This window comes from Lagenorhynchus albirostris, chromosome 11 (genome assembly GCF_949774975.1).
Source record: "Lagenorhynchus albirostris chromosome 11, mLagAlb1.1, whole genome shotgun sequence".
NCBI lineage: Eukaryota > Metazoa > Chordata > Mammalia > Artiodactyla > Delphinidae > Lagenorhynchus > Lagenorhynchus albirostris.
In genome coordinates this window covers 94,299,275-94,326,618 of record NC_083105.1, presented here as the reverse complement: position 1 = coordinate 94,326,618, position 27,344 = coordinate 94,299,275, and the positions used below count along the sequence as shown (strand labels likewise).

Here is a 27,344-nt window from a genome sequence, read left to right as displayed (position 1 = left end):
AGCCCATGTGCCACAACTACTGAACCTGCCCTCTAGAGCCCGTGAGCCACAGCTACTGAGCCTACGTGCCACAACTACTGAAGCCCGCGTGCTTAGAACCTGTTGTCCGCAACAAGAGAAGCCACCGCAATGAGAAGCCCGCGCACCACAACAAAGAGTAGTCCCTGCTCGCTGCAACTAGAGAAAGCCCGCTCACAGCAACAAAGACCCAATGCAGCCAAAAATAAATAAATTTTTAAAAAATGTTAAAAAATATAGTTTAAAGGAGTCGCAGGAAAGATTGGAACATCACCAATCTAAGATAATCAAAGGAAGTATGCACAGCAGGTGTATGGAAGGTTTCATAGAAGAGCTATGGTCTTTTTCGTCAGAGTCACACAAATTAAGAGAGGGCTTTTTTTAAAAAAAAAACAGCTAAAATGTATTTGAAATTTGCCACTTTCTTTGTTTCTTTTCCAATGTTCTTAAGCTCATGAAAGCAATAATTCTAGAGCACTGATTTTCTTTTTTCCCCCCATTCTTTCCCCCTTTTCGCTGGAATCTATTTTATAGACGGCTCCAAGGTTCAGGCTTGTCAACGTAGATTTGTTCCGTTCTGTTCTGTGTGTTCTCCTAGGTGTTTACTGTTGCTGTGTGTTTGCCGAAGGTCCCTCCTTCCAGGTTCTCCTTGACCGTCTGGCTTTCTGTCTTTTCAGGGAAGAAGAGCCCGGACCTGGGGGAGTATGACCCCCTCACACAGGCCGACAGCGACGAGAGTGAAGATGATCTCGTGCTTAACCTGCAGCAGAAGAACGGAGGGGTCAAGAACGGGAAGAGTCCGCTGGGAGAAGCACCAGAGCCCGACTCGGATGCTGAGGTCACAGGGGCTGGGAAGCCCCATCTCTCGGAGGTCACCACGGAGGGGTACCCCTTGGAGCCCCTGGGGGCCCTGGAGCAGAAGGCGGCCTCCTCCATCGCGTCCTACGTGCGCACATCCGTCTTCCTGCTGATGCTGGTGATCTCCATGGTCCTGGTGCTCGTGTGTGCCTTCCTGATCCCCTGTCCCCCCCGAGGCCTGCACAGCACGTGGAGCCGCCGCTTGGGCCCCCAGGGAGGTGAGCTGCGGGACCTTTAGCTCTAAGTCTGTGAAACTTCATGATCGCGTGTCATTCCGGCAAGCTTCTGATGACGTTGAAGATTTCCTCCAAGTCTTTACAAATTAACGTGTGTGTCATCTAGCATTTCTCCCCCTGTGTGTGGAGGTGGTTAGGAGGTTAGGATTTGAAATGAGACAGAAAGATGGATCTGTATGGCTCCAAAAACTTGGGAGTATCGCTGCGCTGTGTGTCTCTGGGGAAGGTCTTAATTAGACGCAGGGAGGAGAGAACCCTGGTTTGCTGAGTCCTGCCATGCAGCCGGGGCTGCATCAGGGGAGAGCAAAGCTGTGGGAAGGGCGGTTTACAGAGAACAGTGAAGCTCCCATCCTGGCCAGGCCAGAGGCCACAGCTCCTGTAGGGCCCTTGGGGTTCTGTTGATTGTAGAAGCCTGATCTAAATTGAATTTCCAAATAATTTCTTTTTTTTAATTTTCTTTTTCTTTTTTATCGAAGTATAGTTGACTTACAGTGTTGTGTTAGTTTCTGGTGTACAGCAAAGTGATTCAGTTTTGTACACATCTTCTTTTTCATATTCTTTTCCACTATGGAAAAGATTTGTTACAGGATATTGAATATAGGTCCCTGTGCTAGACAGTGGGACCTTGTTGTTTATCAAATAATTTCTTTTCAAGGAAAAGAGAGTTGCTTCCTTGCCGCAACTTTTCTTTCTTGCTCCTGACGGTTGGGATGGTGCTACCCAAGGAATTTTGTCTCATTTTTCTTTATTTTTTATTATTATTTTTTTTATTGAATGAAAGTCTTTAAATTTTACCGTACTGTCCAATTTTCAAAAGTTTCACACACATGATTTCTTGTAAATCCCTTTTTTTTAATCCCCTACCCCTACATTGCCCCTCCTCCTTCCCTCTCTGCACTGGTAACCACTCGTTTGTTCTCTGTATCTGTGAGTCTGCTTCTTTTTGTTATATTCAGTAGTATGTTGTATTTTTGAGATTCCGCATATAAGTGATGTACGGTATTTGTCTTTCTCTGTCTGAGTTAGTCCACTTAGGATAACACCCTCCAAATCCATCCATGTTGCTGCAAATGGCAAATTTTCTTTCTTTTTTATGGCTGAGTAGTATTCCACTGTATATGTGTACCGTAACTTCTTTATCCATTCATCTGTTGATGGACATTTAGGTTGTGGAGCAGGTTTCTTTAAAACAGCTTGCCCTGGGTCAAGATTGGGGATCCCATCTAACTGTCGGTGCTGAACGGTCCTGTCCCTCGAAAACTGCACCAGGCTGAAGGGGCTCAGAACACACCAGCCCACCGTGGCGCTTTGGTGTATTGACTATTTTGAGTTAAAGGCATTTGACCATTAGCAGGTGCAAGCGGGCCACTCTGACCTTCGATTCTTCCCAAAAGCAGGAGATGAAACTCCCAGGTGAAAGATGCCCTCCTTATTCCAGGAGGAAAGAACACTCTTATCACCAGAGATAGGGGGTTGAGGCAGAGAGACATTTGTACAAACAGACCTTGTTAGAATAACCCTCATCTTCCTGTAGTTCCCTCATATATTTTAGTTACTTTTCCAGTCGCCACTCTTCGTGCTATGCGGGGTATAAACACTGCGGCTTAGCCACGTCTTTGGGTTTTCATTTAACTGTGGGAACTCCCATGCACATGCACAATTTTATTAAATAAAATATGAGTGCTTTCCCCTTGTTCATGTGTCTTATGTCAGTCTCAGCTAGAAACCTTAAGAAGGCAGAGGAAAACTTTTCCCTTCCCTACAGTATGCCCACACCCCTGCATCATCTTGATCTAGAAACATTTTCTCTCTGACCCTTCTCTGATCCCAGCTGACTTAGCTTCTGATGAGTTCTTCGTTCTCATCTTTACTTTCTCTTAAGGCAAAACTGGGTGGCTATGTCTTACGATATGTTCCTACACATAGAATGTCTCTCCCTCTCTTCCTTCCTTTTTTGTTTTTTCTAAGTTAGCTCTTGTAATGTTTATATACAGCATAAAGACTAGTAATGAATTCTTGGTGTATCCACCACCGAGTTTAAGAAATAGGACCTTGTAAAGGTCTTTGCAATTCCCCATGTGTCGCTCCTGACCGTATCCCCCTCTCCCCGCCAGAGGGTTCTCCTCTCCTGAGTTTTGTGTCGCTATTCCTTTACTTGTGTTTAAAGTTTTACCACATAGATATGCATCTCTAAATGATATATTCTTTAATTTTGCCTGTTTTTGAATTTCATGTAAATATTGATATAATCACGTAGTTGTCTGTGACTTGCTTTTTTGTTCAGCGTATTTAAATAATATGTTGGAGGTTTATCCGTATCAATGTACTGTCACTGGAGTTTATTTTCACCACTAATTTTCCACGGTATGAATGTCCTATGATTTATCGATCCACTTTACTGTCGATGAGCATTTAGGTGACTTCTGTTTTTTAAAAAATAAGTAATGCCACTGAGAAGATTCTTGTGCATGTTTCCTGTTGGAGTGTGTAAGGATTTCTCTAGGGCATAAACCTGGGGGTGAAATGGCTGGGTTACAGGGTATGTGCATGTCCAGCCCTAGGAGTTTCTCTTAAATTATCTTCCGTAGTGGTTGTACCAGTTTACACTTCCACTAGCCGTGTGTGAGTTCTCTCCAAATTTGGCAAGCATCCTCTGACTCCACACTGTTTGGAGGTGTGGGGGGGGCATGACACTACCTACCTTGTCACTGCTGGGTGGAGATGGAGGTGCAGGCTCCCATCAGGCCTCTGCTGACGCCAGGGCTGGGCGGCTGCCCCGTTAATGCTTGGTGGGGATAGAACCGTAGGCTTCCCTCGTGTATGGAGGCCTGAGTGCTGCTAGGTGGGGATGGGAGTCCAGCCTCCCCACCCGGCCTTCTCTGACCTGACCCTGGTGGGGTGAGAGGGACCTTGTTACAGCCCGGCAAGGGTTTCCTCTTGGCTGTTGCTGTGGGGCTGGCTGGGACCACAGTTTTGTCTGTGGCGTTTGGTTGGAGTCAAGCAGTTCTTGTGGAAAACTTTTCTCTCTTGCTAGGCTGTGCCTTTCCTGTCCTTTGGCTGGGGACCAGCTCTTCTGGGGCCTTCTGTGTGTCCCTGTTGGCATTTCTGGGTCGCCAGCTTCCGCAGCACCCGGTCTGGGATATGAGGCCAAAGAAAACCCAGGGGAGCCACCAGCTGTCCTTCCCTGGGTCTCGCCGTCCCCAGCTGGTCTGCCTTCTCTCTGCCTTCCAGAGTCTTCTCATGTTTGTTTTATGTTTAATGCCTAGGGATTCTAGCTGTCCTTGGCGAGAGGCACAGGCAGAAGTGGGTCTGTGTATCTTATCTAGGACCCAGAAGTCTGGTTTTTACGGAGCATTCCCTTTCCAGCCTGGAGCAGGGAGCTGGTCTGTGTAACTTGCCGCGGACCCTGTGTTTCTCATGTGTCCATCAGGTGGGGACCTGTCTCCACTGGACCTGGCGGACGTGAACGGAGACGGCCTGCGCGACGTGCTTCTCTCCTTCGTGACATCAGGGAATGGGAGCACCGCTGGTAAGAGGGTGTCTTCGGAGCCTTGGCGGGAGAAGCTGGTTGAGCGGAGGGTGTGAGCTCAGAGGATGTGCTGGGGCTGCCTCCTGAGCGGGCTGCAGTGAGGAGAAAGCCCTCGGGGATCCGGCACACGCTATGGGCCTCGTCGGGAGGCTCCTTGCATGTACATAACGCCTGGTTCAGGGAATCACAGAGCATGAGAGCTGGAGGGCGCCCCGGTCCAGGGACCAACCTGAGACCCAGGGAGGAGGTTCCTTGGCCGCACGCCTGCCCTGAACAGCGCCAGCACTTAGGTTGCTTGAGTTTTCTCTGAGTCGGTTCTCCCTGGCCTCTTCGATGATGATAAACATAGACTCTATCTACCTTCCCCTCCCTGGCAGAAAGCTTTTGCTCACGTTCTAACGTATCTTTATACACATACCTCTTGGCTGGGTGTTTCCTTTGACCCCGTCTGTTTGCTCTTCCATCTCTGCTCTCCATCCTGCTCCCCGCGGGATGGGAGGCTGACCCGTACGCATTACGTCAGGTCCCAGGCCTGCAGACTTCCACTGGATTTGGCCAATGGGGAGCACAGGCCAGAAGCTAGAGGAGAGGAAGAGAGTGACCAGCGGGTATTTATTCCCCTGGCTCCCCTCTGCCCGGGCCACCTCAGGCTGGCTACATCCTTGATCAGAGGTCACAGCCTCTCTCAAGGTGGTCCTCTTACAGGACTTCCTTTTTCTCAATTCCAGGAAATGCTTCCTCCCCCTGTCTCTTTGGGCCTGGGCATGGCAACAGTTCTGAGGGGCTGTACTATCTCTTCTGGTTTCCCTACACCTCGACCACATCTTTGTAAACAGTCTCTTTATTAAACCTCCACAACTTACCCTAATTGAGTGAGCTGGGCTTTTTTGGGACCCCAGCCGATACAAGTCAACTGCAAAAAAAAAAAAAAAAAAAAAAAAAGTTGCATTTTCATTATAGGTACATGGGGGCTTTTGGTTTGTCCTGCAGCCTCCATTTAAGTGCATTCGAACTGAAGTCTGTAAACTGATACAGGAACTCTGGTTTGAGGCTGAGGATGGCCTACCAACTGTTTTTTAATCATTCAGCCCTTGGAATAAACATTTAGGTATGTTATAGAGGATTCTAGGCTGCATGCCTCTCTGACGTTATTAGAAATACCTTTCTGGGGCTTGCACAATATGCAGAAGCAATTTGGGCATAGCTTCGTTTATGGGAAGAACCTCCAGCCTAGAAATTGACTTTTATATGATTCAACCTTAATTATGTTTTTTTTTCTGCCTATGACTCATAAGCCTTTGAAGTAAAAATTTCCCCCATCCACTTTTAGAGATTTTTTTCAGTCATTTGGTATTTTACGTGGTTTGCTACATATCAGGACTCATGATGGGAAGGCCATGAGTTGGGACGCAATATGGACCAGCCTGATTTGGTTATAGATTATAAAAGCAATAATAACGCTAACTAACACATGGTACTTTGTATGTGCTATGCGCTGTTGTAAGTACATAACATATTATGAACGAATTTATCCCTCGGTGTACCTATAATGTGGACTAATATTATTATCCCCTTTTGCAGTTGGGGAAACTAAGGGATAGTGAGGTGAAGGAACTTGATCAGTCTCACAGCTGGTAGTGGTAGAGCTGGGATCCAAACGGTATAGCCGGTAGACTCTGGCGTTCCTGCCCTTGACCCTTATGTCAAATTGCTGTGCCCATAGCCCCAGCCAGTGGGTTCAAAGATCTGTGCCACTGAACATGAGGAGGATTGTGTTTCTTATTTGTTTGTTCATTTGTTCATTCATCCAGCAACCTGCTGTGCACCTTACGTAGAGCTGCACTGGTTCTTTTGAGCTAAACAAGAGGAGTGCGGTCTCTGCCTCATGGAGTCGTGGTGTGAAGGGAAAGGGATGACCCATCACCACCGGGAAAAAGACGAGTCACGCAACTGATGTGGAGTCGATGGGGTCATGAAGGAGGGAGGACAGCACAGTCTATTAATCAGAGCATCCCTGGGAAGTCCGGGGGGTAACATACATCGCTGAGATTTGTCATGTAAACCGCTGCTTCTGGCAACAAGGTCTGAAAGGGCAAACCAGTTTGTCACTTGTTTTTAGGTTGTATGTTTAATTAGCAGTTCTGAGGAACAGGTACAATGAAGCTCTAACATGTCCTTGTCCTTATTAGCTGTTGCTATGAGTGAAGAGTGGAAGTGTGTGAGGTGGGCCGTATCCCTATCCTGTAAGTGGGTGTGAAACTGACACGAGAGAAAGTTATTATTCTGATAGGTTAATTGAGTGACATAAAGGTGGTTTGTTAAAGAGGCGAGCTGCCCGAACCCTTTGCCAGCTAGGTATTAAGTTGCCCAAGTAGTCTTTCTTGACTGGGGCCAGATCAGCTGATTCGCTGGAACTCTAGACCAGGAGGACCTCCTGATCTTTGCTAAGTATAACCTTCAGGGTTTTTTGTTTGTTTGTTTCACTTTTTGGCTGTGCCACTCGGCTTGTGGGATCTTAATTCCCTGACTAGGGATCGAACCCATGCCCGCTGCATTGGAAGTGTGGAGTCAACCTCTGGACCGCCAGGGAAGTCCCCAGGTTTATTTTATTTATTTATTTATTTATTTATTTATTTAACATCTTTATTGGAGTATAATTGCTTTACAATGGTGTGTTAGTTTCTGCAAAGTGAATCAGTTATACATATACACATGTTCCCATATCCCCTCCTTCTTGCGTCTCCCTCCCTCCCACCCTCCCTATCCCACCCCTCTAGGTAGTCACAAAGCACCGAGCTGATCTCCCTGTGCTATGCAGCTGCTTCTCACTAGCTATCTTTTTTACGTTTGGTAGTGTATATATGTCCATGCCACTCTCTCACGGTGTCACAGCTTACCCTTCCCCCTCCCCATATCCTCAAGTCCATTCTCTAGTAGGTCTGTGTCTTTATTCCTGTCTTGCCCTTAGGTTCTTCATTACCTTTTTTATTCCCCAGGTTTATTTTTTAAGAGATTGTTTTCTGCTCTCAGGGAGCATTTGCTAGCGATGATTAGAATTCAGGTACTTTGCTTCCTGCTCTATACATATTCTAGATCAGTGTCAATTTTCTGAGCCTAGCTTTGCTTCCCGTTTTTTTGTTTGTTTGCAACCCCTCCTTTTCCATATTCTTGATGTTGCTCCTTTTATTCAGGAAGCACTTGGCTGCTGGATATGCTCGGCGCTTTGCAAAGCACTGAGGATGCAGAAACGAACGTGACAGGCTTTAGCCTTAAGGATATCCCTGTTTAGCAGGGGCTAAGGTGACAGACTCGTCAACAAGTGTGTTGGGAGAGCAGAGGTGCACACGGGTTGCCTGCAGGATGTCGTCTTACATGAGAGATGTGTTGAACAGATGTGACAGGTACTCTGTTTGCAGACCTTGTTGCCAGAAATACAGGAGGGAGCTGAGCGCCCAGGTCTGAGCTGCTGCCTTACCTCTATTTCCTTTTGGTTTTCTAGCCCCCCGCTCATCTCTCCCTCTTATGTCCTCTGCCTCCTGCTCTTTCTTATCTCTTTTGTGCTTTTAGGTGTCTCAAGGCCACCTGCTGTCCTCGTGTGCCTTTCGGGGATGAATGGCAGTACGCTCTGGTCTAGTCCCCTCCCCGAGGAGGCCCGAGATATCACCTGTCTGGATCTAATGCCAGGGAGAGTGGCCGAAACCGTCTGCCTTGTGACGGGGACACACAAGATGCTCAGTGCATTCAACGCGACATCAGGTAAACATCACTGACTGCGGGGCTTCTCTGGTGGCACAGTGGTTGAGAATCCACCTGCCACTGTAGGGGACACGGGTTCTTGCCTGGTCCGGGAAGATCCCACATGCCGCGGAGCAGCTAAGCCCGTGCGCCACAACTAGTGAGCCTGTGCTCTAGAGCCCGCGAGCCACAACTACTGAGTCCGCGTGCCACAGCTACCGAGTCCACGTGCCACAACTACTGAAGCCTGCGCGCCTGGAGCCCGTGTTCCTCAACAAGAGAAGCCACCGCAATGAGAAGCCCGCGCACTGCAACGAAGAGTAGCCCCGCTCGCTGCAGCTAGAGAAAAGCCCGTGCGCAGCAACGAAGACCCAACACAGCTAAAAATAAATAAATTAAATAAATTAAAAAAAAAAAAAAGATCACTGACCACAAGAGATCCCTGTTCCTGGGAGGTCTAATCTCAGGTTAGAACAGTCTGGTAGGGAAGGGACTCCACTCTCCCATGGTGGGAGGTCTGATTTCCTGCTCTGCAAGGTAGATATTAAGGGAAATAAGGAGAAAGGGTTTGAGCAGAGTGAGTAATAGATCCATGGTTCAACCTGCTTGGTGATAGGATGGGGCTAAACTCAGTTATCCAAACAGAACGTATCCCTAGGCTTTCAGTTTCTAAGTAATCTCCCTTCTCTGTTCTTTGTATAGAAGGCCATGGAGCTTTTTCTCTTTGTTTTCAGTATTTGACATACAAGGGTTCATATGTGAACTTGGGCATTAACCACTGAAAAATATGCCAGTGAAGAAGCTAAGGTGTGTGGAGGCATGTTGATTTGGCCTCTTTTATCACATTCAGACATGAGACAAAAGGAATGGAAGAGAATCACATATAATGTGATGACAGAGCCTTATACTTCCAGTGTGCCCGTTAACCTTCGACCTGAGGGAAGCTGAGTTAAATAGCCTCCTTCCTGGTTGTAAAGGTTGGGGTTTGGGAGTGGGGTTCCTCTGAGTGAAAAGAATTTCCGTGTGAGTTAACTCCAGCACTGAATTCATCTTGAAAACCTTTTATGATTTCTCTACTTATATGAACACGTGGTAGAAGGAGCGAGTTGGGCTTCTGTTTGGCTGCCCCTTGGTTCCTTAGGAGTTGGAATCATCTCTAACAGATCAATTCCTCCATCCCAGACAAGTGGGCTCTTCTTTCTTAAAGAGTCTTCAGCATGTCCACGTTACCTAAAAAATCCAGGTGTGAAGTTATTACGTGGGCTTGTTAGCCAGATACTTGAGGATTTCAGTTCATACTCCCTGCTCCATTTCTCCCCAGTAAGATAAAAATGAAAGGAAAAAGTGTGTAGGAGTTGCTGTCGGTCATTCAGCCTGTTGAGTCTCTTTTCTGGCCTGGGAGCATTGCATCTGCCTTTGGCAGAGGCAGAAATCCCTAACTGTGATGAGTGTACTTATCTTTCCCCAGGGAAAGCCATTTGGACTTTAGACCCACACTACTTACCCAACGGTACCCTGGCTGCCCCAGGCGTGGTACTGCCAGACCTGGATGAAGATGGCATCAGAGATCTCGCAGTTCTGGTCATTGGGGAATTGCAGGTATGCTCCGTGTTAGGTGGTCCTTGTTTCTTACAGGGAAAGTGTCAACTTTGGTCATTTCCTAGTATCGTTATTAGAAACGCTGCTTGAAACCTTCTCGTTACAAGGGCTTAGGTTTAAATAAATTCTCTTTGTGAGATTAAGTGAGTAAATTACCATTATGAACCCATTTTCCAGGTTCCGTTGACCGGTGTGGCAGAGCTTGGGAGCCAGATAGGTCTATGTTTGACTTCCTGCTCTACTGCCCTGTGGCCTTGGGCAAACCACAGAGCCCATCCCAGCCCTGGTTATTTCGTATGTAAAGCGGGGATGTTATCCTACTTGCAGGATGGTTATGAAAATTAGAACTAACATATATGAAATGCCCAGAGTGGTGCCTGTTTCCACCCAGCGCACACATTGTTGGTTTCACTATATATATTTAACTTTTATTGCAACTATAAAACAGACAGACGGATAGAAAGCTCATAAGATATAGAGAGAAAAAAATTGTAAGTCAAACAAGTAGCGACAACAGCACCCAAAGAAAGAGTTGTTTAACCTGTACCTGCAGATTGTGGTTCTGGTACAGTGGTCCCTAAATTATGCTTCTCAGTTATGCTTTGCTGGGACTCCAGTGACCTGGAACGAGTTATTCTCTGCACAGATAAAATAATAGTAGTTTTTTTTTTTTTCCCCGTAAATCACAGGAAAGAATGTATTAATGGACAGAATTATCTCAATTTTAAGTTTTTATTCCTGAAGCTTTTCTCAGAGCTTCTGTCAAACTTTCTCTTAGACTTTTTCTCAGACTGTCTAGGGTGAGTCTGCCAGGAAAGGCTCGTGGACGGCAATCAGCCTGGAGTATTTGTGCGGAAATGTGGCTCCCGATCGTTGTGCCTCATTTGGTGGCTTATTTTAATTGTACTAGACCTGGTTGTGATTTTTGTAATGTGTGTGCGGAGTGGAGTTACAGAATCTGCAAGTAAAATTCTTTAGAATGGAATTAAACCTATCAGGACTGTACGGTTTTCTGTCAAGAGCACCATAAACTAACTCAGAGAGCTCCACCAGTCACAAGTTTCAGGAGCCCTGCTCTAGTGCCTCAGACGAGACTTTACGTTTGTGAGGTGAGAGAAAAGAAGATAGACGGTGAGGGACAATTCCGAAGGCTAGTCGCTTTTAGGGGTCCTTTCTGTTTGTTTCTCTTCAACTGGTCTCAAAGTAGACTGAACCAAAATGTCAGGAATTCTTCACGTAATCTTTTTTCATTCCAGTCACTGTGAATAAAGAGACCTGGGAGTAGGGAACATTTTAATGATTACATCCATCAGGGAGTGATTCTCAGAAGGCCCCAAAGTGGAAAGTATGGGGAGTTTCTTTTTTTTTTAATTTAATTTTTATTTTATATTGGAGTATAGTTTGTTTCCAATGTTGTGTTAGTTTCAGGTGTACAGCAGAGTGATTCAGTTATACATATATATTATATCCATTCTTTTTCAGATTCTTTTCCCATATAGGTTATTTTTTTTTAATCTTTATTGGAGTATAATTGCTTTACAGTGGTGTGTTAGTTTCTGCTTTATAACAAAATGAATCAGCTATACATATACATATATCCCCACATCTCCTCCCTCTTGCGTCTCCCTCCCACCCTCCCTATCCCACCCCTCTAGGTGGTCACAAAGCACCAAGCTGATCTCCCTGTGCTATGCGGCTGCTTCCCATTAGCTGTCTATTTTACATCTGGTAGTGTATATATGTCCATGCCACTTTCTCACTTCATCCCAGCTTACCCTTCCCCCTCCCCGTGTCCTCAAGTCCATTCTCTACATCTGTGTCTTTACTCCTGTCCTGCCCCTATGTTCTTCAGAACCTTTTTTTCTTAAATTCCATATATATGTGTTAGCATACGGTATTTGTTTTTCTCTTTCTGAATTACTTCACTCTGTATGACAGACTCTAGGTCCATCCACCTCACTACAAATAGGGCAGTTTCTTTTTAAAGGAATTATGGTTGTTAGCAGAAGCATAGCAAGACAGTGAACAGGTTTGTGTGTCCCGAACAAGTTTAAAAATCTTGGCCTTGACATCACATCTGTCTTCTAGCCAGCGGTGGTGGATGGGATGACAGTTCAGGTCTGACTGAGGGACCCTCCCTAGCAAGGGGGCTCTGTTACAGGAATGGCTTCTCACCTGCTTCTACTCTGTGCCTTTTTTGGTGGTAGAGGGAGGGGATATGGCGGTGGAGGGAGGGGTATGGACTAGTCTCCATTCTGCCTGGAAAGTGATAGGCAAGACTAGAAAAATCTTGGAGAAGTGGTGGGTTCAGAGCAGTAGCTTCATCTTCATACTGACTTTTCTGACTTCTATACCAGCAAAAAAGAACCTGAGGAACGTGTTTGCTCTGAGCTGCAGATGTGGAAGGAGGAATGAGACGTATTAGGTCTATGATATAGAGGGGCGGCATTCTTAGATCTGGGGCTGGAGTGAGGCGGGCTTGGGACACCTGGACATGGTTGGGGTTAGAGAACAGATCTGGGCTAGCATGTCAGTGGGAAGGGACCTTAGAGGCCATGAAGTTAACCCTCTCACACTGTGCTACAGTCGCTGATACACTGTTCCAGATACATTGGCACCCATTCCCTCTGAGTCCTCAGGCTGATGGCAATAGTGCTAATTTGTGAGACAGTCCATTTTGTTCCTGACCCACTCTAGAAAATTCTTACTGGTGAGAAATCTGCTTTCTCATAGCTTCCATTCATGGTGCCGGCTTCAGCTCCATAGAATACTCTGAATCCAATCCTCTTTCTACATGAAAGCCCTTTTGCTGGAAGCCTGGTCCCTCTACAGCCTGCTATTCTCAAGGCTAAACAGTCCCGATTTCTCACACTGTGCCTCATGCAAAATGATCCAGACCCCTCTCTTTCTTGATTTCTTTCTTTTTTCACTACACCTTGTCCATATCTCTTTTATAATATGGTACCCATAAATGAAAACAGTATTCTATTTGTACTAGAACCAGTTATATCAACATAAGGAAATTGTTGCTTCTTTTGATATAGACTCTGTTTATCTAGAAATGCAGCCAAAGGCTGTGATAGCCTTTCTAAGAATCAGTTTTTGTTTATAACCCGTTAAAATACCCACGTCTTTTTTCCCTACTTCTTTCATTTTTTTCCTTCCAGTTTTATTGAGCTATAATTGGCATACAGCACTGTATAAGTTTAAGGTGTACAGCACAATGATCTGACTTACGTACATCATGAAATGGTGACCACAGTAAGTTTAGTGAACATCCATCATCTCGTCTTGATACAAAATTAAAGAAATAGAAAAAAATTTTTCCTTGTGATGAGAACTCTTAGGATTGACTCTCTTAACTTTTCTACATAACGTACAGCAGTGTTAATTATGTTTCTCATGTTGTGCATTATATCCCTAGTACTTACTTATCTTATAAGTGGAAGTTTCTACCTTTTGACAGCCTTCATCCAATCCTCCCTCCTACCATCCTTCCCTCTAGTAACCGCAAATCTGATCTCTTCTTCTATGAGTTTATTTGTTTTTGAAGTATAACTGACCTACAGCACTGTGTTAGTTCCTGGTGAACAACTTACTGATTTGATATTTCTGTACATTTCAAAATGATCACCACGATAAGTCTTGTTACCATAAAATACCCACGTCTTAATTAATGGCCCAATCTTTTCTTCCAGATTTTGATCCATCTTCCAGTCTAAGACTTTTTGGAATTTTGAGTCTGTCAGACAGCCTATTACCTATCGCTCTCAGCTTTGTGATCAACTTGAATTCTGTTCATTCAGGTCTTTGATAAGAATGATTAACAGGAATGAGATAATAGCTGGGTGCTGTGACATTCCACTGAAACCTCCCTCTGGGTTGGCATTGGCCCTTTCTCGGGGTACACTGAGAACCACATTTCTTTATCTTGTCCATAAGAATTCATGATGATAAACTCTGTCCAAAGCTTTACTGAAGTCAAGATACCGATGTAGTCCTTATACTTCCCAACCAGTGACTCTATTCCCAAAAGAAAATCCTCTAGCGCAGGGGGTGGCGAACTGTGGCCTGCAGTTTGTTTTCATAAAGTTTTATTGGGACGCAGTCACCCTGCTCATTCGTGTATTATCTATGGCTGCTCTCACGCTAGAGTGGCGGAGTGGAGTAGCTGCTACGGAGACCGTCTGCTGGCAAAACATCACATATTTACTGTCTGACACGTCACAGAAAAGGTTTGCGGATCTCTGCTTGATAGTGAGGTTGATGGTGGCCAGGCCAGACGTGTATGTCATGATGGGAGCACACTGCCTGCGCTGATTCTCCTGGGACCAGATGTTACTGGGGATTTCTGGGTATGGGGGCAGAGACCCGGGGTCGGCTGTACTCTGTTTAGCTCTAGGCTAGAGTTCTTTGCCTCAGGAGACTGAGGCAACAACTGTGCTTTGGAGAACTTCCCCGAGCTACCATCTAACAAGGGAACGGGGCACTTGCCCCACTTTCTAACTTCCAGGGAAATAGAACGAGGTGGGCTTGGCTTTGGGTTTTCCAACTCTGGGAGGTGTTTCTGACCTCTTCGCTAATGAGCAAGCAGTGCCTATCTAGAGAAACGATTTGATTCGGAAACGATTAGGCGTCTATGGATTCAACCCCCGTCTTTCACTTCGTCAGCCAGATCTGTGCTTCCTGCTGGTGTCTGGCCGGACAGGGAGTCCCGTGGGCCGACCCGTGAAGTACAACATCGTCGGAGTGGGGAACCTGATCGGCCCTCAGGTTTACATCACCACCAATGGGGCTGCCTACATCCTGTTTGGCTTTGGTAAGAAGCAAGGCTCATTTTTGCTACTGTCCCCATGGGTGTATGGTGAGGCCCTCCTTATGTGACGTAGAGAAAGCCTGGAGTCAGCAAGCCTGGAGTCACTGACACCAGCCCTCCGTCACCTCCTCTGCCCGGGCCCCCTGCCGCGCGGCATTCACTCTTCTCCAATGAGAAGCTCTGCCCAGCGTCCACTTAAGCACTTCCCCACTCGTTCCCTGCTGGGCCGGGCGGGCTGTGTTGGACCCATCCCCCTGCCCAGGCTCTGGGTCTCTCACTCCCATCCTCACCCTGGGAAAATGCCGTAAAGTTCACCTTCTCCGTGTTGGTTCTTCTGTGCCGCTAGGAAATATCCAGGCTGTCGCCCTGCGGGACATTTTTGTTCAGGCCCAAAATCGAGACAGCTTACCACCTTCCCTGCAGATAGACGAGCCCGAGTGGGAGAGGCGGAGATCCATCAACCTGTCTGAGCTCATTGACATTTACAGGTGGGCAGCCGTCTGGCCCCGTCACAGTGAAACCGAGTCATCGTCTGGTTGGGCTGGTGAACACGTGGGCAGACGTTTGCGGGGGAAACAGTGCTGGCCTTCATGTACCACCTTCTGACCTGGTTAAGGGGAGTTCCAAGGGCTCTTCTCTTGGTGACATGAAGCGTTGGCGTCTACGTGTGGGTGACCATAGCGTGTGATCACTTCGCACCTGGGCGGCGAAGAAGGATATTTGTTTGGCGTGGCAGTCAGAGCAGGGCAGGGTGAGACTGGGGAACCGCAGGCAGGGAGATAGATTTATGTAACACAACTGCTTGTAAAACTGTGCTGAAGGATCGGCCTTACTCTTCGCCCGTATTTTTCTCTTAGTTGAAGAATCACTTTGGCAGAAGCAAGGGCAGCATCCATGAACTCTTATTTTTTTTTCTTGTTTATTTCTTAACTAAAAGCATGTTGCTGGTTATCTACCGTGGATTTTACTCATTTCACCCCAGGCCTGGGTAATAATTGTCTTCGTTCTTTTCCTCCCAGAAGCTTCAAATCATTTTCTAGCATTTTCTCAGGCAGTATCACATTGTGTCCGTGCATTTGACAGATGTTACATAGAGTGGTCCCGGTTGTACAGAGGGAGAAGTAATTGGATGCAGCGTACAGCGTGAGCAGCTGTCCGAGCTTAATGACAGTTTCAAGCATCCTGTCCCGACCTCCGGCTCCTTCCCTGCCACTGTCCTCAGCTCTGTTATCTTTCCCAGAGCATCCAGTGTGAGATGCACTTCTCCTGTCAGTTCCTTCTGAACTTGCCTGAATTTTCTAGGGCTCCTTGGTTTCTAAAGAAACCAAGAAAAGGAGATTCAACTGGAATGGCAGAGCGCCCTGCCTGACGAGACCCTGGTGGAAGACAAACGCAAGGGTCTATACAAACATGTACGCCAAGAGGAAAAGCCCAAGTAAGCAGGGCAGGCATCTCATCCAAGCCTGAGACTAACCGTCGGGGTCTTGTTTAACTCAGCGACGGGGTGGAGCTCCTCCAGACGGTGAAGGTGCCGGGTTCCAACAGCAGCGACCTCCTGATCACGACCAGACGAGGCCTTGTCCTGCTCCAGGGGCAGAATCTCACACCTTCCTGGACCCTGAGCCTCCAAGGCCTGCGCAGGTTGGCAGTGTGCTCCTCACGTCTGCTTCTTGTTCCGCTTGCCCACCTTTCAAAATCACCCAGAATGACTGCTTGCTATCTGGGGCTCGTGCAAGGGAAGGGGGCGGGAAGGAGGGAGGTTCTCCTCTTTTTCTCCTTCACTTCTGATCACTCACGTTGTTCTCACGTGCAGCCAGCCTACTCCTGGGTATTTCACGGATGATGAGACGTTAGACTTCCTTCTGCAGATACCGAATGGAGTCGGGCTGAAAAAGGTAAAACCTGGGGACTCAAGATCAGTCGAAACATATATCCAGTATAAACCTGGTGTCCAGCCCTGCGCTAGGCATCGTGAGAAATAAAAAGAACCTAAAGGATGGTCTCTTCCTTCAAAGAGCTCCAAGTCTAGCAGAATGGATAAAATGAAAAGTCACAGTGCAGTGCTCAATTACAGCATCAGAAGCTTTTCTAGCTGCCCTCCTTCCTATGCAGTTCATTCTGGGTTCTCAGTGTACAGGAGCCTTCTGAAGTCTCTTGATGGGGAAAGGCAGGTATAAATAAATGTACCACTTCAGTACACGTACTCCTAGATTTCACAGAAGCTGGGCTAGCCGGGGTGGCTAGGATGTTACGGAGGACTTCATAAAGGCGGGAAAGGTGAGCAGAGCCTTGCAGCTGAACTGCGTTTCTGGAGGAGGGTGGGCAGGCAGGCAGGGGCAGGGGCTCCAGCTCCCTGAGATAGACGGTAGGGTGTGTTCCAAGGACACACATAGGTCATTCTGATTTTATGTCAGGTTGTACATTGTAAGGATTTAATGACTGGATAGACAGTTTTCATTCCTTTAACGTTACAGGCAGAATTCGAGTTTTTAAAATTTCTTTTTTTTATAATCGACTGAGCGTTTTGGTTTATCCTCAGCATGAAATATGTATTTATATACGATTATACCCTGTTCCCTGAGAGTGACTTCAACAAACACTTAATCATTGCCTCTCACGTATGCCAGGTTCTGTGCCAGGTGCGCAGATGATGGCTGTGGAGACACAGCATCAATGACAACAAGCCACTGCCTCGTGTGGTTCAGTCACCGGGGTGCCTGTTCCTCGGACGTCGTGGTGAGTGCTGGAACGGAAGTTCGCACGATGCCACAGGGACGTGGGGAGCAGATGGAGGGAAGGGTGTCGAGAGATGCTTCCCGTCATTTGGGCGTTAGATGTGCAGAGTCACGAGAGCAGAGAAGAGGTTTGCTGGATGGATATAGGAGGCTGGGCAGAGGGGCCTTCCTAACAGAGTGGTCAGGACGCGCTCAGCTGTTGGAGGGCCTGAAAGCCAGGCTGCGGAATTCAGATGAGGCGTAGAGCCTAGGGTTATTTAGTCATGAGTAGGGGACAGATCCGAGGACACAAGGACCACTTCGGGGAGAGTCTTCAGGCAGTGCCAGACAGGAAGGAAGCAGTGTCTGAGTGTGTTTCAAAGAGAATTCAGGTAGAGACTGAAATGTCCGTTGGCTTTCCCAGCAGGATGAAGGAGGAAGGGTACATATGGGTTGGTTTAGAGCTGAGATGCTGAGGGTTTAGGCTTGGGTTTTAGTCCCTGGCTCCACTACTAATTGGTGACCGTGGGCAGATGACACAGTCTCACCCAGCTGTAGTTTCTGCATCTGTGAAACGGGAGTAATAAGACCACTTGCCTTCATAGGGTTGTCGTGACAGTTAAGTGGAATAATATGTGTCACTGGCTAAAGCGTTTTAGTGCAGTGTCTCTAGACTTCTTTTCTCCCCGAGACTAATGAAGGGAATCTTGGACTGCTAGCCTGCTTCCCCTCTGCTTGCTCTCAGCGAAGCAGAGTCTGATCCTGGGCAGAGAATGGCAGGCCCAGGACACTGGGGGCACAGGGAAGGGACTGTCGAAGGAGGTGCAGGGCAGAGACACTGAGGAGAGAGGCCGTGGAGATGCTGGGGCTGGAGGTGATGGGGGAGTTTCTTGGGGATTTTGGCAAAGGAGAGGCTGTTTTGTTCTAGAACTGTGCGGTGTGAGGTATTTGGGGTGACAGGAGATACCAGTATTGCCGGGGATTATAAATCTAATCCCCTTAATTATCCCTTGAGAGATGCAACTAAGGAGTGAATTTTTCTCTTAATTTTATGTTTTTGTGCCTGTTCAGACTATGCTCTTTTGAATTTGAGACTCCCTTTGGGCTGAGCTGCACCTGCCAGGTTGCACACGACAGAGTCAAACTTGTAAAGCTTTTAGCCCAGGGGGCGGGACAGAGCTGTCGCCGCATCATGTCCCCGTATGGCAATCGTGGCAGTGGCATTGCTGGAGGGAAGGGATGAGGGTCGGGTTTCAGCCCCTCCACGGTGGGATGTCTGCTCCGTCCAGGACTGTCCCGAACGCAGAATAATCAGCGTCACTTCCTGTCCCTGAGCCTCCGTCCCCTCATCTGAGGAGGCGAGGAGGCCGAGATGACTTATAATGTCCCTTCTCACCTGGGAAGGCTGCAGTCCTTTAGACTCTATCTAGGGTCCTGGGCCTAGCTGCTATTTAGCGCTCTCTGAACACCCCGTTGTTTGCATCTGGTAAGCTCCGCCTGTTAACGTATGTGGTGTTTGCATGTCCATGGGTTTTTGTTCGGGTGCGCGTGAGTTTTCCGCTGTCTCTCTGAGGATGGCCTGTGCTCACCGTCTTCTCTTTTGCAGGTGATGGTGGTGGATGGGGACTCTGGAATGGTCGCTTGGAGTTACAGCATTCCGTGTCACATGGAAGAAACTCCGGCCACCTCAGCAGCCGCTGTGGACCAGAAGTCTGTCTTCCTCTTCTGGGCTGAAGGGCTGTCAGCTGCATCGCCCAATCCTGTGAGTGAGCCTGGGAGGGTCCCTCTGTCACTTTGTCAGATGGCAGCAGCTCTCGGGGCTGCCTTGCCTGGTCTGCAGTGGGCAGGGAGGGTTTCATGGGGGCTGAGGCTGGGCTTGGAGGTGAATACGCTGAGATTTCGGAAATGGGCGGGGCCGCAGGGTGGCAAAGCAGGGGCGGGGGGACGCTGGGCTGAAGGTGAGGGTTCACCTGGGGGATCATGGGAGAGAAGCTCCGATACACGGAAGGCAGGTTTGAGAATGTCGTAAATGCTGTCCTGCAGCACTTTAACGGGGTTGAGGAGGCACGGGGCCACCTCTGCAAGGTGCCTGGGGATTTTGAGTAAGACTCACCCTGATTTAGTCCAGTTAAACACAGCTGACCAGCACCTACTGTGTGCCAGGGACCTCGGGGTAGACTAGGAACAGTGCTGCCCTCTGCAGGAGAAGACGGATGATCCCTGGCCATCGGGTAGCCTGACAGAGGGAGAGTCCTGCGTTCATTAGCCCTGTGCTCTAGGACTTCACTTTTTTGAGTCTCGTGCTCTTTATCCGTTAATGAAGATGCTAATATGGTCCCTGGCTTTCGGATCAGATTTCCATAAATGGTTGTCCTAACTCTGCAGTTCCCTGACATGTGAATGTGGGCAATCTACCTAACATTTAACTTCCCGGTTTCCTCCTTTAATAAAATGAGGGGCTCGGATCAGATGACTCTCAAATGTAAGTGTCTATAAATGACCACAAAACAAAGGCATATTACCAATGCTGTGATAGAGGTGCACATAGGAAGTTTAGATGGAAGCACAAAGGGAGGGGGGTAGTCATTTTGTTGGGGGCGATTAGGGAGCTTTTCTTGAACAAGGTGGCATCAAGTTGGGGACCTCCAGACAAGAAGTGTTTTAATGTGTGGAAATGGGCTCACGAGGAAGATGTCTAAGGGGGAAATAAGATTGGCCAAGGTCAGGTAAAGTCAAGTGAAGCATGTGTTTGTTTCACAGGTGTTCTTAGAGCGTGGGGTGCATAGGCATATAATCGTAGGAGGCCAAGGAAGGCAGATTGGGGTTGAAAGGCCTAAGGCCTTGGTTTTCACGCTAAGGAGTTTGGGCACCATGCCATAGGCAGTGAGGAGGGAGTTGGGCTATTTTCTTGTCATGTTAGCTGAGCCGGTGCTGGGATACTGAGGTGTGTGGGAAAGCCCGCTCCTGCTCTGTGACAGTGGTGGGAGCGCACCGCGAGCTTCCCGCACACGTGTCCCCTCCCCTGCTGACAGTGTGGAAGCAGGGCTGACACTCACTTCAGTTGTGTCGAGTGGTGGCTTCTCTTCTTATGGAGCACGGGCTCTAGGCACGCGGGCTTCAGTAGCTGTGGCTCGTGGGCTCAGTAGTTGTGACTCACGGGCTCTAGAGCGCAGGCTCAGTAGTTGTGGCACATGGGCTTAGTTGCTCCGTGGCATGTGGGATCTTCCCGGACCAGGGCTCGAACCCATGTCCCCTGCACGGGCAGGCGGACTCTCAACCACTGCGCCACCAGGGAAGTCCCTGATGTGCATTTTTTTCTGCTGTCGGGGGTCAGGAGATTGACACTCAGGCCTTGGAATTTTTATATTACGATTAGTGAGTTCTATTTGGTCCATTCCTGTTTATTTCAGGAACAGGTAAGATTTTTGTGATTTTTTTTTTAGCCTGACTCTTGAGATTGGCTTCAATATCCAGTGAAAGCAAATGTCTTTGGCTCAATATATATTTTTTTAATATGCAGATTTTGCCTCCACAAAGCCCCCCTGCCTGCTGTCAGGGAAGAACCTCTTCCTAATACTCCGTTGGCACCAGACTGCGAGGGCCCCCTTCAGTTTCTGTCCTGGGGCATGCCCGTTTCCTTTCTTCCTTTCTTTTTCTTATAAGCGAGAAAGCATCTTCTAGCTCTAGTGGTTTGAAGAAGTCAGTGTTTGTTTAATCAGTGTTTTCAGCTCTTGGAAGTGACACGTCTCTCGTATGTGGGAGTTTCTCTCAAACACACCCTCATAGTTGGGATCGCAGGGGATGAGTAATCACCACCGTCTCCTCCACCCTTTCATCTGAGTGACATCGTACGAGGTGTGTGGACTGACCTTTGCTCTCACTGGTGCTTGTTGTCAGGATGTCGTCCTAGGAACCGAGCCACCCAGCCTTCACCACCTGTACCTCCTGCATCCAGCCTTCCCCTCCATCCTTCTGGATCTGGCCAATGCCACCGGCACCGTGACGGCTTCAGAGGGTAAGTCCCGGGGACGGTGGGGTCTGTGTACACAGAGGAGGGGAGCGGATGTGCTGGCCGTGGTGAGGGTGATACCATCGTCCCGCCGAGGGGAGGGTGTGTGCTTGCAGATGACAGCAGGGCGAGTGCGCCGCGCTGCTCCCGCGCATTTCCCCTGGTGGCCCTGGTTCCCCGGGGCCGTCGCCCGAGTGCGCCCTCCCAGCGCCCGGCTCACGGGGTGAGGGCCCACAGCCTCCACACCTGCTGGAAGCTGCGGGCAGTGTTATCCCATCCCCAGGGGTCCACGGAGCTGATGTTTCAGCAGATGTTTACTGGGCATCAGCCATACATGCCCGGTGCTGGGAATACAAATCAGACTAGTTTCTCGACCTCGTAGAAGCTTAGGACCTGGAACTCACTGCAAAGGATAAAGCAGAGGCAGGACGTTTCCTCAGGGCATGCGTTTAGGCTCAGTAGAGACTTTCTTTGGACTAAAGGGCACATGCATCGCCTAGAAACTGGCGCCAGGAGAAAAAGGGAAAAAGAAAAATCCACCGTAATCTGAGCACTCATAACCGCCGTTCACATTTGCAAGTGCTCTACTTTACATGTGCATCTAAATAATATCACAGAGCAAGACTGGGATCGCATGTTAGAGACCTGTAATGCAAAGCCCTGGAAGGTCGGCCACCGCAGCTGGTCTGGGATCGTCCGATGGTCCCTTCCTTGGAGGGTCCCGTCCCACACTGGCCTCTGGGAGTCTGCAGTCCTGCGGGGGCCGGCCAGGCCGGCCAGGGTTCCTTTCTTTACTTCTTTTCCGTATTCCCTTGCCATTCAGAGACTTGCTGTCTCCTTACAAACTCGTTTGCCTTGAAGGTGAGGTTGCTGCTGTGACCCTGGGCCCACTGGGCTGCACTGGGAAGAACAGCTCATCTGGAACTTGCAAGTACCCCTGCCCACTGGCTTTGTGCGCAGCAGGGCGGCGGTGGGGAGGTGTGAGTTTGCAAAATCCTGTGACTGGATCTAAATGACCTCCTTTTCGATAGTAGCATAAATTGTTATTCAGTGAACGTTACGTAATGGTAGTTAAGAATCAAGACCATTTTTATTACAATACCTGGTTTATAGATGAGGCAGAATAAACACTGGCTATGTACGTAGCTTATGCCACCAGCTACTGACAGTCTAGGAATTCTCAGAATTTCTAGTTTGTTGTACTCACTTTTCTACCAAATTGTCGCCATAGTTGGCCATTCCTCTCCCTTCCTGATCTGGGGCTTTCTTAGAAGTAGCTTCGGAGAAGCACAGCTACAGAGGCTGAGAATTTGCTGCTTTGCACCCCTGGGCACCTATCGTCTAGTCAGTGCCTTGCGTTGATTAGGTGCTCAGTAAACTTCTTCTGTGAATTAGCGAAGGAGGAAATGAGCGAATGAATCCAGTTGCCGCACCAAACCACTCTCCTGTTAGCTGAAGTCTTCTGTCCTTGTTACCTGCTCTTGTTTTTGTCTTTCCTCAGTTGGGATCAACGACCTCTGGAAAGATGCCTTTTATGTTACCAGGACCACAGGGCCAAGCTCTGAAGGGCATCCCGCACCCCTGGTGGTCAGCAAGCTTAGTCTGCGGTGGGCACTGATGGAGGGCCAAGTGATCCAGCTAAAGGAGGCGGCCCCCAAAATTGGCCGCGGGGAGCTGCGAAGATTCCTCTCTAGGATAAAGTTCGTTGACTCTCCCTACCAGGTGAAGAGCTTGTGAAAGAAATGTCTGGTTACTACTGAGGGTTGAAGACACATCATACCAACCCCGAGTCTGCTCTTCAGAAGATTTGGGGAGTGGGAGCCTTCTTGAGTAGCCAGGTATCAGGAAACAGTTAGTTTCAACCCGTGTTATTTTGTAAGGGTACTTCACGACCATGAACTACTGCTCAGCTGTTTTGAGCTGGAAATGGTACCGTCTCTCTTAGGAGACATTTGGCGGTGTGGGCTCCTGGCTTCTACTGTTACCCCGGCCTTTTTTTTTTTTTTTTTTTTTTTTTTTGGTGGTACGCGGGCCTCTCACTGTTGTGGCCTCTCCCGTTGCGGAGCACAGGCTCCACACGCGCAGGCTCAGCGGCCATGGCTCACGGGCCCAGCCGCTCCGCGGCATGTGGGATCCTCCCGGACCGGGGCATGAACCCGTGTCCCCTGCATCGGCAGGCGGACTCTCAACCACTGCGCCACCAGGGAAGCCCCTACCCGGCCTTTTCCGGGTAAGGGCTCGTTGTACCAGCATTGTGCAGGGCTTGTGACAGTTACGCACCACGAAGAATTATCTTGCTGAAAATGCAGCGCTCCCTCCCACCCCTCTGAAAATCCTACGGTCTAGTTCAGTGTTTAAGAATGTATCATGGAAAAAGGTAAAGTCTCTGGGCCTTTCTGGAGGGACGCTTACAAACCACTGGGGCTAGACAAAAGGACAGGAAAATAGAGGGATATTCTGACATTTAGGGTCCCTCCATGTCTCTCCCATGAAAAAAAATTAAAGTCATTGATACTTGCACTCTTCTCCCTAGATCTAGGCTGCTGGACTCTTCAGTTTCAGAAGAAGTGAACTGAATGGTACTGTCTCTCTCCAGCTGGAGAGGACGACTTCTGTCACCCACTCCACCACGTCTGCGTGAATGTTGCCAAACACTCTGGAAGGCACTTGGAGGTCTTGGATAACAGCATGATCCGTTTGGCTGGGGTGCTGCCCTTCCAACCCCCTAATTAACCCCTTCTAGGTGTTCTGTGTGGATAGTTTGGAAATGTGAATCTTGTGTTATTTTTTGTGTGTCTAATTTATGAACCCTTGCTGGGAAATTCCAGTGAAGTCCTTCCCTGGAACATTTTGTTGTGCGTTACGCCCTGAGTGTGTATCTGTTGGTGTGGTGATGAAACCTTCTCTAGATAAGTATGTCCTAAGCTCCAGGGACCCAGGTTCTCATCCGTCCGAAACACATCTGGTTGGTTTGGGCCTCTTGAGACTCCCAGATAGCCTACCTCTGACTTGGAGGACCCCTCAACATTTCTCCCCTTCGTCTCCCCCTACCTGTACCTCGGCTGCAGTAGCGAGAAAGACGGACCCGGGGATGTGGCGCGAGCCACCCAGAATCCTCATCTCTTCCTTGTTTCGTGGCTCCTGTCTCCTCTCTCCTCACATGTTCCTTTGCTCTGTATTCAGTGACCATAACAATAACCCTGTTCCTATCAGAAGGGGAACAGGAGAAGTTTAAACGCCCACCTCTGACAAGGTCCATAGATTATGGACGTGGTTCGGGTCGTTCCTCCAGTCACGAGCGTTTTACCGTGTCACTTCGGACGTGCTCAGGTGTGCACCGTCCACAGCTTAGAGGAAAACTCAAGTCAGGAATGCCTGAGGCTGGCAGCCTCATCCCCTTTATCTCCGCCCTGCTTTCTCAGCATCTTCTCCTAGTGGGCATCCTCCTTTCTGCCTCTCATTTTGCTTTTTATTCAGGGATATTTTTGCTTTGCTTGCATGAGAGCAAAGCTGTTTCTGGACTTTGGCTCCTTGAGTCCAGCATGCAACCATTCTGCCCTGTACCCTCCCTTCCTTGTAGAGCCTTTGAAGCAGAGTATTTTGAGAATATGTCTGTGTAAATACTATAACTTTTTATAAATGGAGAAGTTCTTTAGAATTATCTCCAGAGCTTATTTCTTCCTTCTTCTGTATGAATATGTTACTTTATCAGGTTCTCCCCTAAACTTCTAGGCCATTGCTTATATAGCAGAGAATCCCACGTTAGCTGGGGGAGAACCGCTGTTCTTCTCGAACAGTTTTGATAGGTCATCCCTGAGTGCACTCGGGTTCTCTCTTTACTTGAGCCCTTGTCTTTTTAGCTTGTGTTACTAAAGAGATTCCGGAAAATCGGGATGCCAGACTTAAAGGGGTATGTCTGAATTGCCCACCGGTAGGCGTTGTGACGTAACCGAAGGTTGGTAGCCGGAGCTGTAAGCAGGCATGTTGCCTGGCCTGTGGACTGGCCTCGCCAGTTTTCTGCCCCCTTCCCGCCTGAAGTCCCTGAAAGCAAATTTGGTTTCAACACTTTGGAAGGCACGTGTGGGTTCAGCTTCTTGTGAACTTGGGAGAACAATTAGGACACACCCAAGAGTCTGGGATTGATTCCAGATCCACTTCTAGGGTTTGAATCTGCCTGGGTAGAAGGGCGTAGGATCTAGTTCAGTCTAATAGAGAATTCTAAGGACTGATTCACAGTCACCCGAATACCTGAAGCCTGAGTGGCGGCCTGGGCTGGGCCACCTCGTTCTCTACCACGTGGAGGCTTTCAGGGCTGCCAGCCACTTCAGGCAGGAGTCAAACGCAAAGCTGTTTATGGAGCATCTGGTTTGGGGGGACTGTTTGGGGCAGGAGACTATATTTATGCTGGGAGAGTCCCAGAAACACCTAAGCAGCAGCTAGGGAAGACAGCGGCCCTACATTCTTTGTGGTGTGTTTGCAGACTAACTTCACATAGATTGTTTGGTCTCTGATCAGTTTGAATCTCTCTTGCTAAACACAGGACACAAGCTCTAGGTTTCTTCTTCCTCCTGCAGCCAGCACAGGGGGAGTAAATGGTGGCTGAAGATCGAGGAAGCTTCACCTGATCGGTGTGGGTGCTGGTCTCGTCCAGTGTGTCCCTAAACTTCCTTCTCCTCGCGGGCAACCCCCCAGCCGGACGTCAAAGATAGGAAGTGCTCTTGTCTTTCAGGGTTGCCAGCAGAGCCAATCAAGCGCTACTTAGAAAGAGTATTGACTTCCGTGAATGCCGGGGTGTTCCTTCTCCCAGTCTCTCCTCTTTCCTTCCCGTGCAAGCCCTCTACCCTAGACGACATCCTCCCACCCCCAGAGGGACTCTGCTCCCCCTTCTAGTGTGGTTCCCCCCACGTCGACTGTGAATGGCCGCCCTTACTGCCTGTGCTAGAGAAGAGCCAGCTGGTACGTTGTCAGGAGGCGCTGTTTAAAATGTGAATCGTTACAGAACAAATAAACACTGTGTATAGGAGCATACGTGTGTGCTGTTCTCCTTCTTCTCAGCCATCAAGGATGGCGGGTTTTCCCTGACGGAAAAGAGAAAGGGCGAGTGGATGGACGCAAGGTGGGGCTCAGAGGGGAGTGTAGGCTGCAGCCTGGTTGCTGGGGGGCTGCCATCCTGTCCACGTGGCCTCAGTGGGCCGTTCTGGGGGTGGCCTGTCCCCGCAGGCTGCAGGAGCCTTCTCATGTGTCCTAGTCTCCTGATGGCTCTGAGGATAATGTGTAATTAACGTGATGTGATATGTTCCCTATCGCGGGGATGCAGGACACCGTGGTAGGCAGTGCAGAGGATGCCCGTTCTACAGGTCAGAGCTCCTAGGAGAGCCTTCCAGTGTGTGGCTTCCAGGAAAAGTCAAGTGCACCACGGAAGGCTGAGGCACCACCAACTACCCACCTCCATTCTTCCAAATCCAGGACAGATGGCCAAGTTGGTTGGCCTCTAAAGGGCAGGAACTATATTTTGCTCCTCTTTTTATCTCCCAGAACCTGGCATAAAACCAACAATCAGAAAGGCGAGAAGGGACTTCTGAATGAGTGACACGGGGGGCGGGGGTGGGAGATTGGAGTGAGACCAAGCTGTGACAGAAAAGGGAGCGAGGGCACCGGGCACATGCCCCCCGGACTTGGACTTTAAATACCCTTGTTCTTAACCTCTGCAAATCACGCTCAAGAAACAGACTTTGGCTTAAGCACGTGTTGATGACAAAGCAACACGTTTAAGGCAGGGCTCAGCCTGCTCTGCAAATCCATAACTCCCAACACTGTTCTTCCTCTACAG

General features: G+C 48.6%; 1 protein-coding gene across 1 annotated transcript in view; it reads left to right on the top strand.

Moving 5' to 3' along the window:
- The window catches only part of FAM234B (family with sequence similarity 234 member B), a 35,976-nt gene extending 9,436 nt beyond the window's left edge, over positions 1-26,540 (top strand). The window contains exons 2-13 of the mRNA XM_060166844.1: positions 696-1,094; positions 4,543-4,641; positions 8,209-8,397; positions 9,845-9,975; positions 14,647-14,794; positions 15,138-15,279; positions 16,289-16,432; positions 16,605-16,686; positions 19,112-19,267; positions 21,403-21,520; positions 23,016-23,236; positions 24,048-26,540. Coding sequence (XP_060022827.1) covers positions 696-1,094; positions 4,543-4,641; positions 8,209-8,397; positions 9,845-9,975; positions 14,647-14,794; positions 15,138-15,279; positions 16,289-16,432; positions 16,605-16,686; positions 19,112-19,267; positions 21,403-21,520; positions 23,016-23,236; positions 24,048-24,053 — 1,835 coding nt within the window. The 3' untranslated portion in view covers positions 24,054-26,540. The remainder of the gene's footprint in view (positions 1-695; positions 1,095-4,542; positions 4,642-8,208; positions 8,398-9,844; positions 9,976-14,646; positions 14,795-15,137; positions 15,280-16,288; positions 16,433-16,604; positions 16,687-19,111; positions 19,268-21,402; positions 21,521-23,015; positions 23,237-24,047) is intronic.
- The last annotated feature ends 804 nt before the right edge of the window (positions 26,541-27,344 follow it).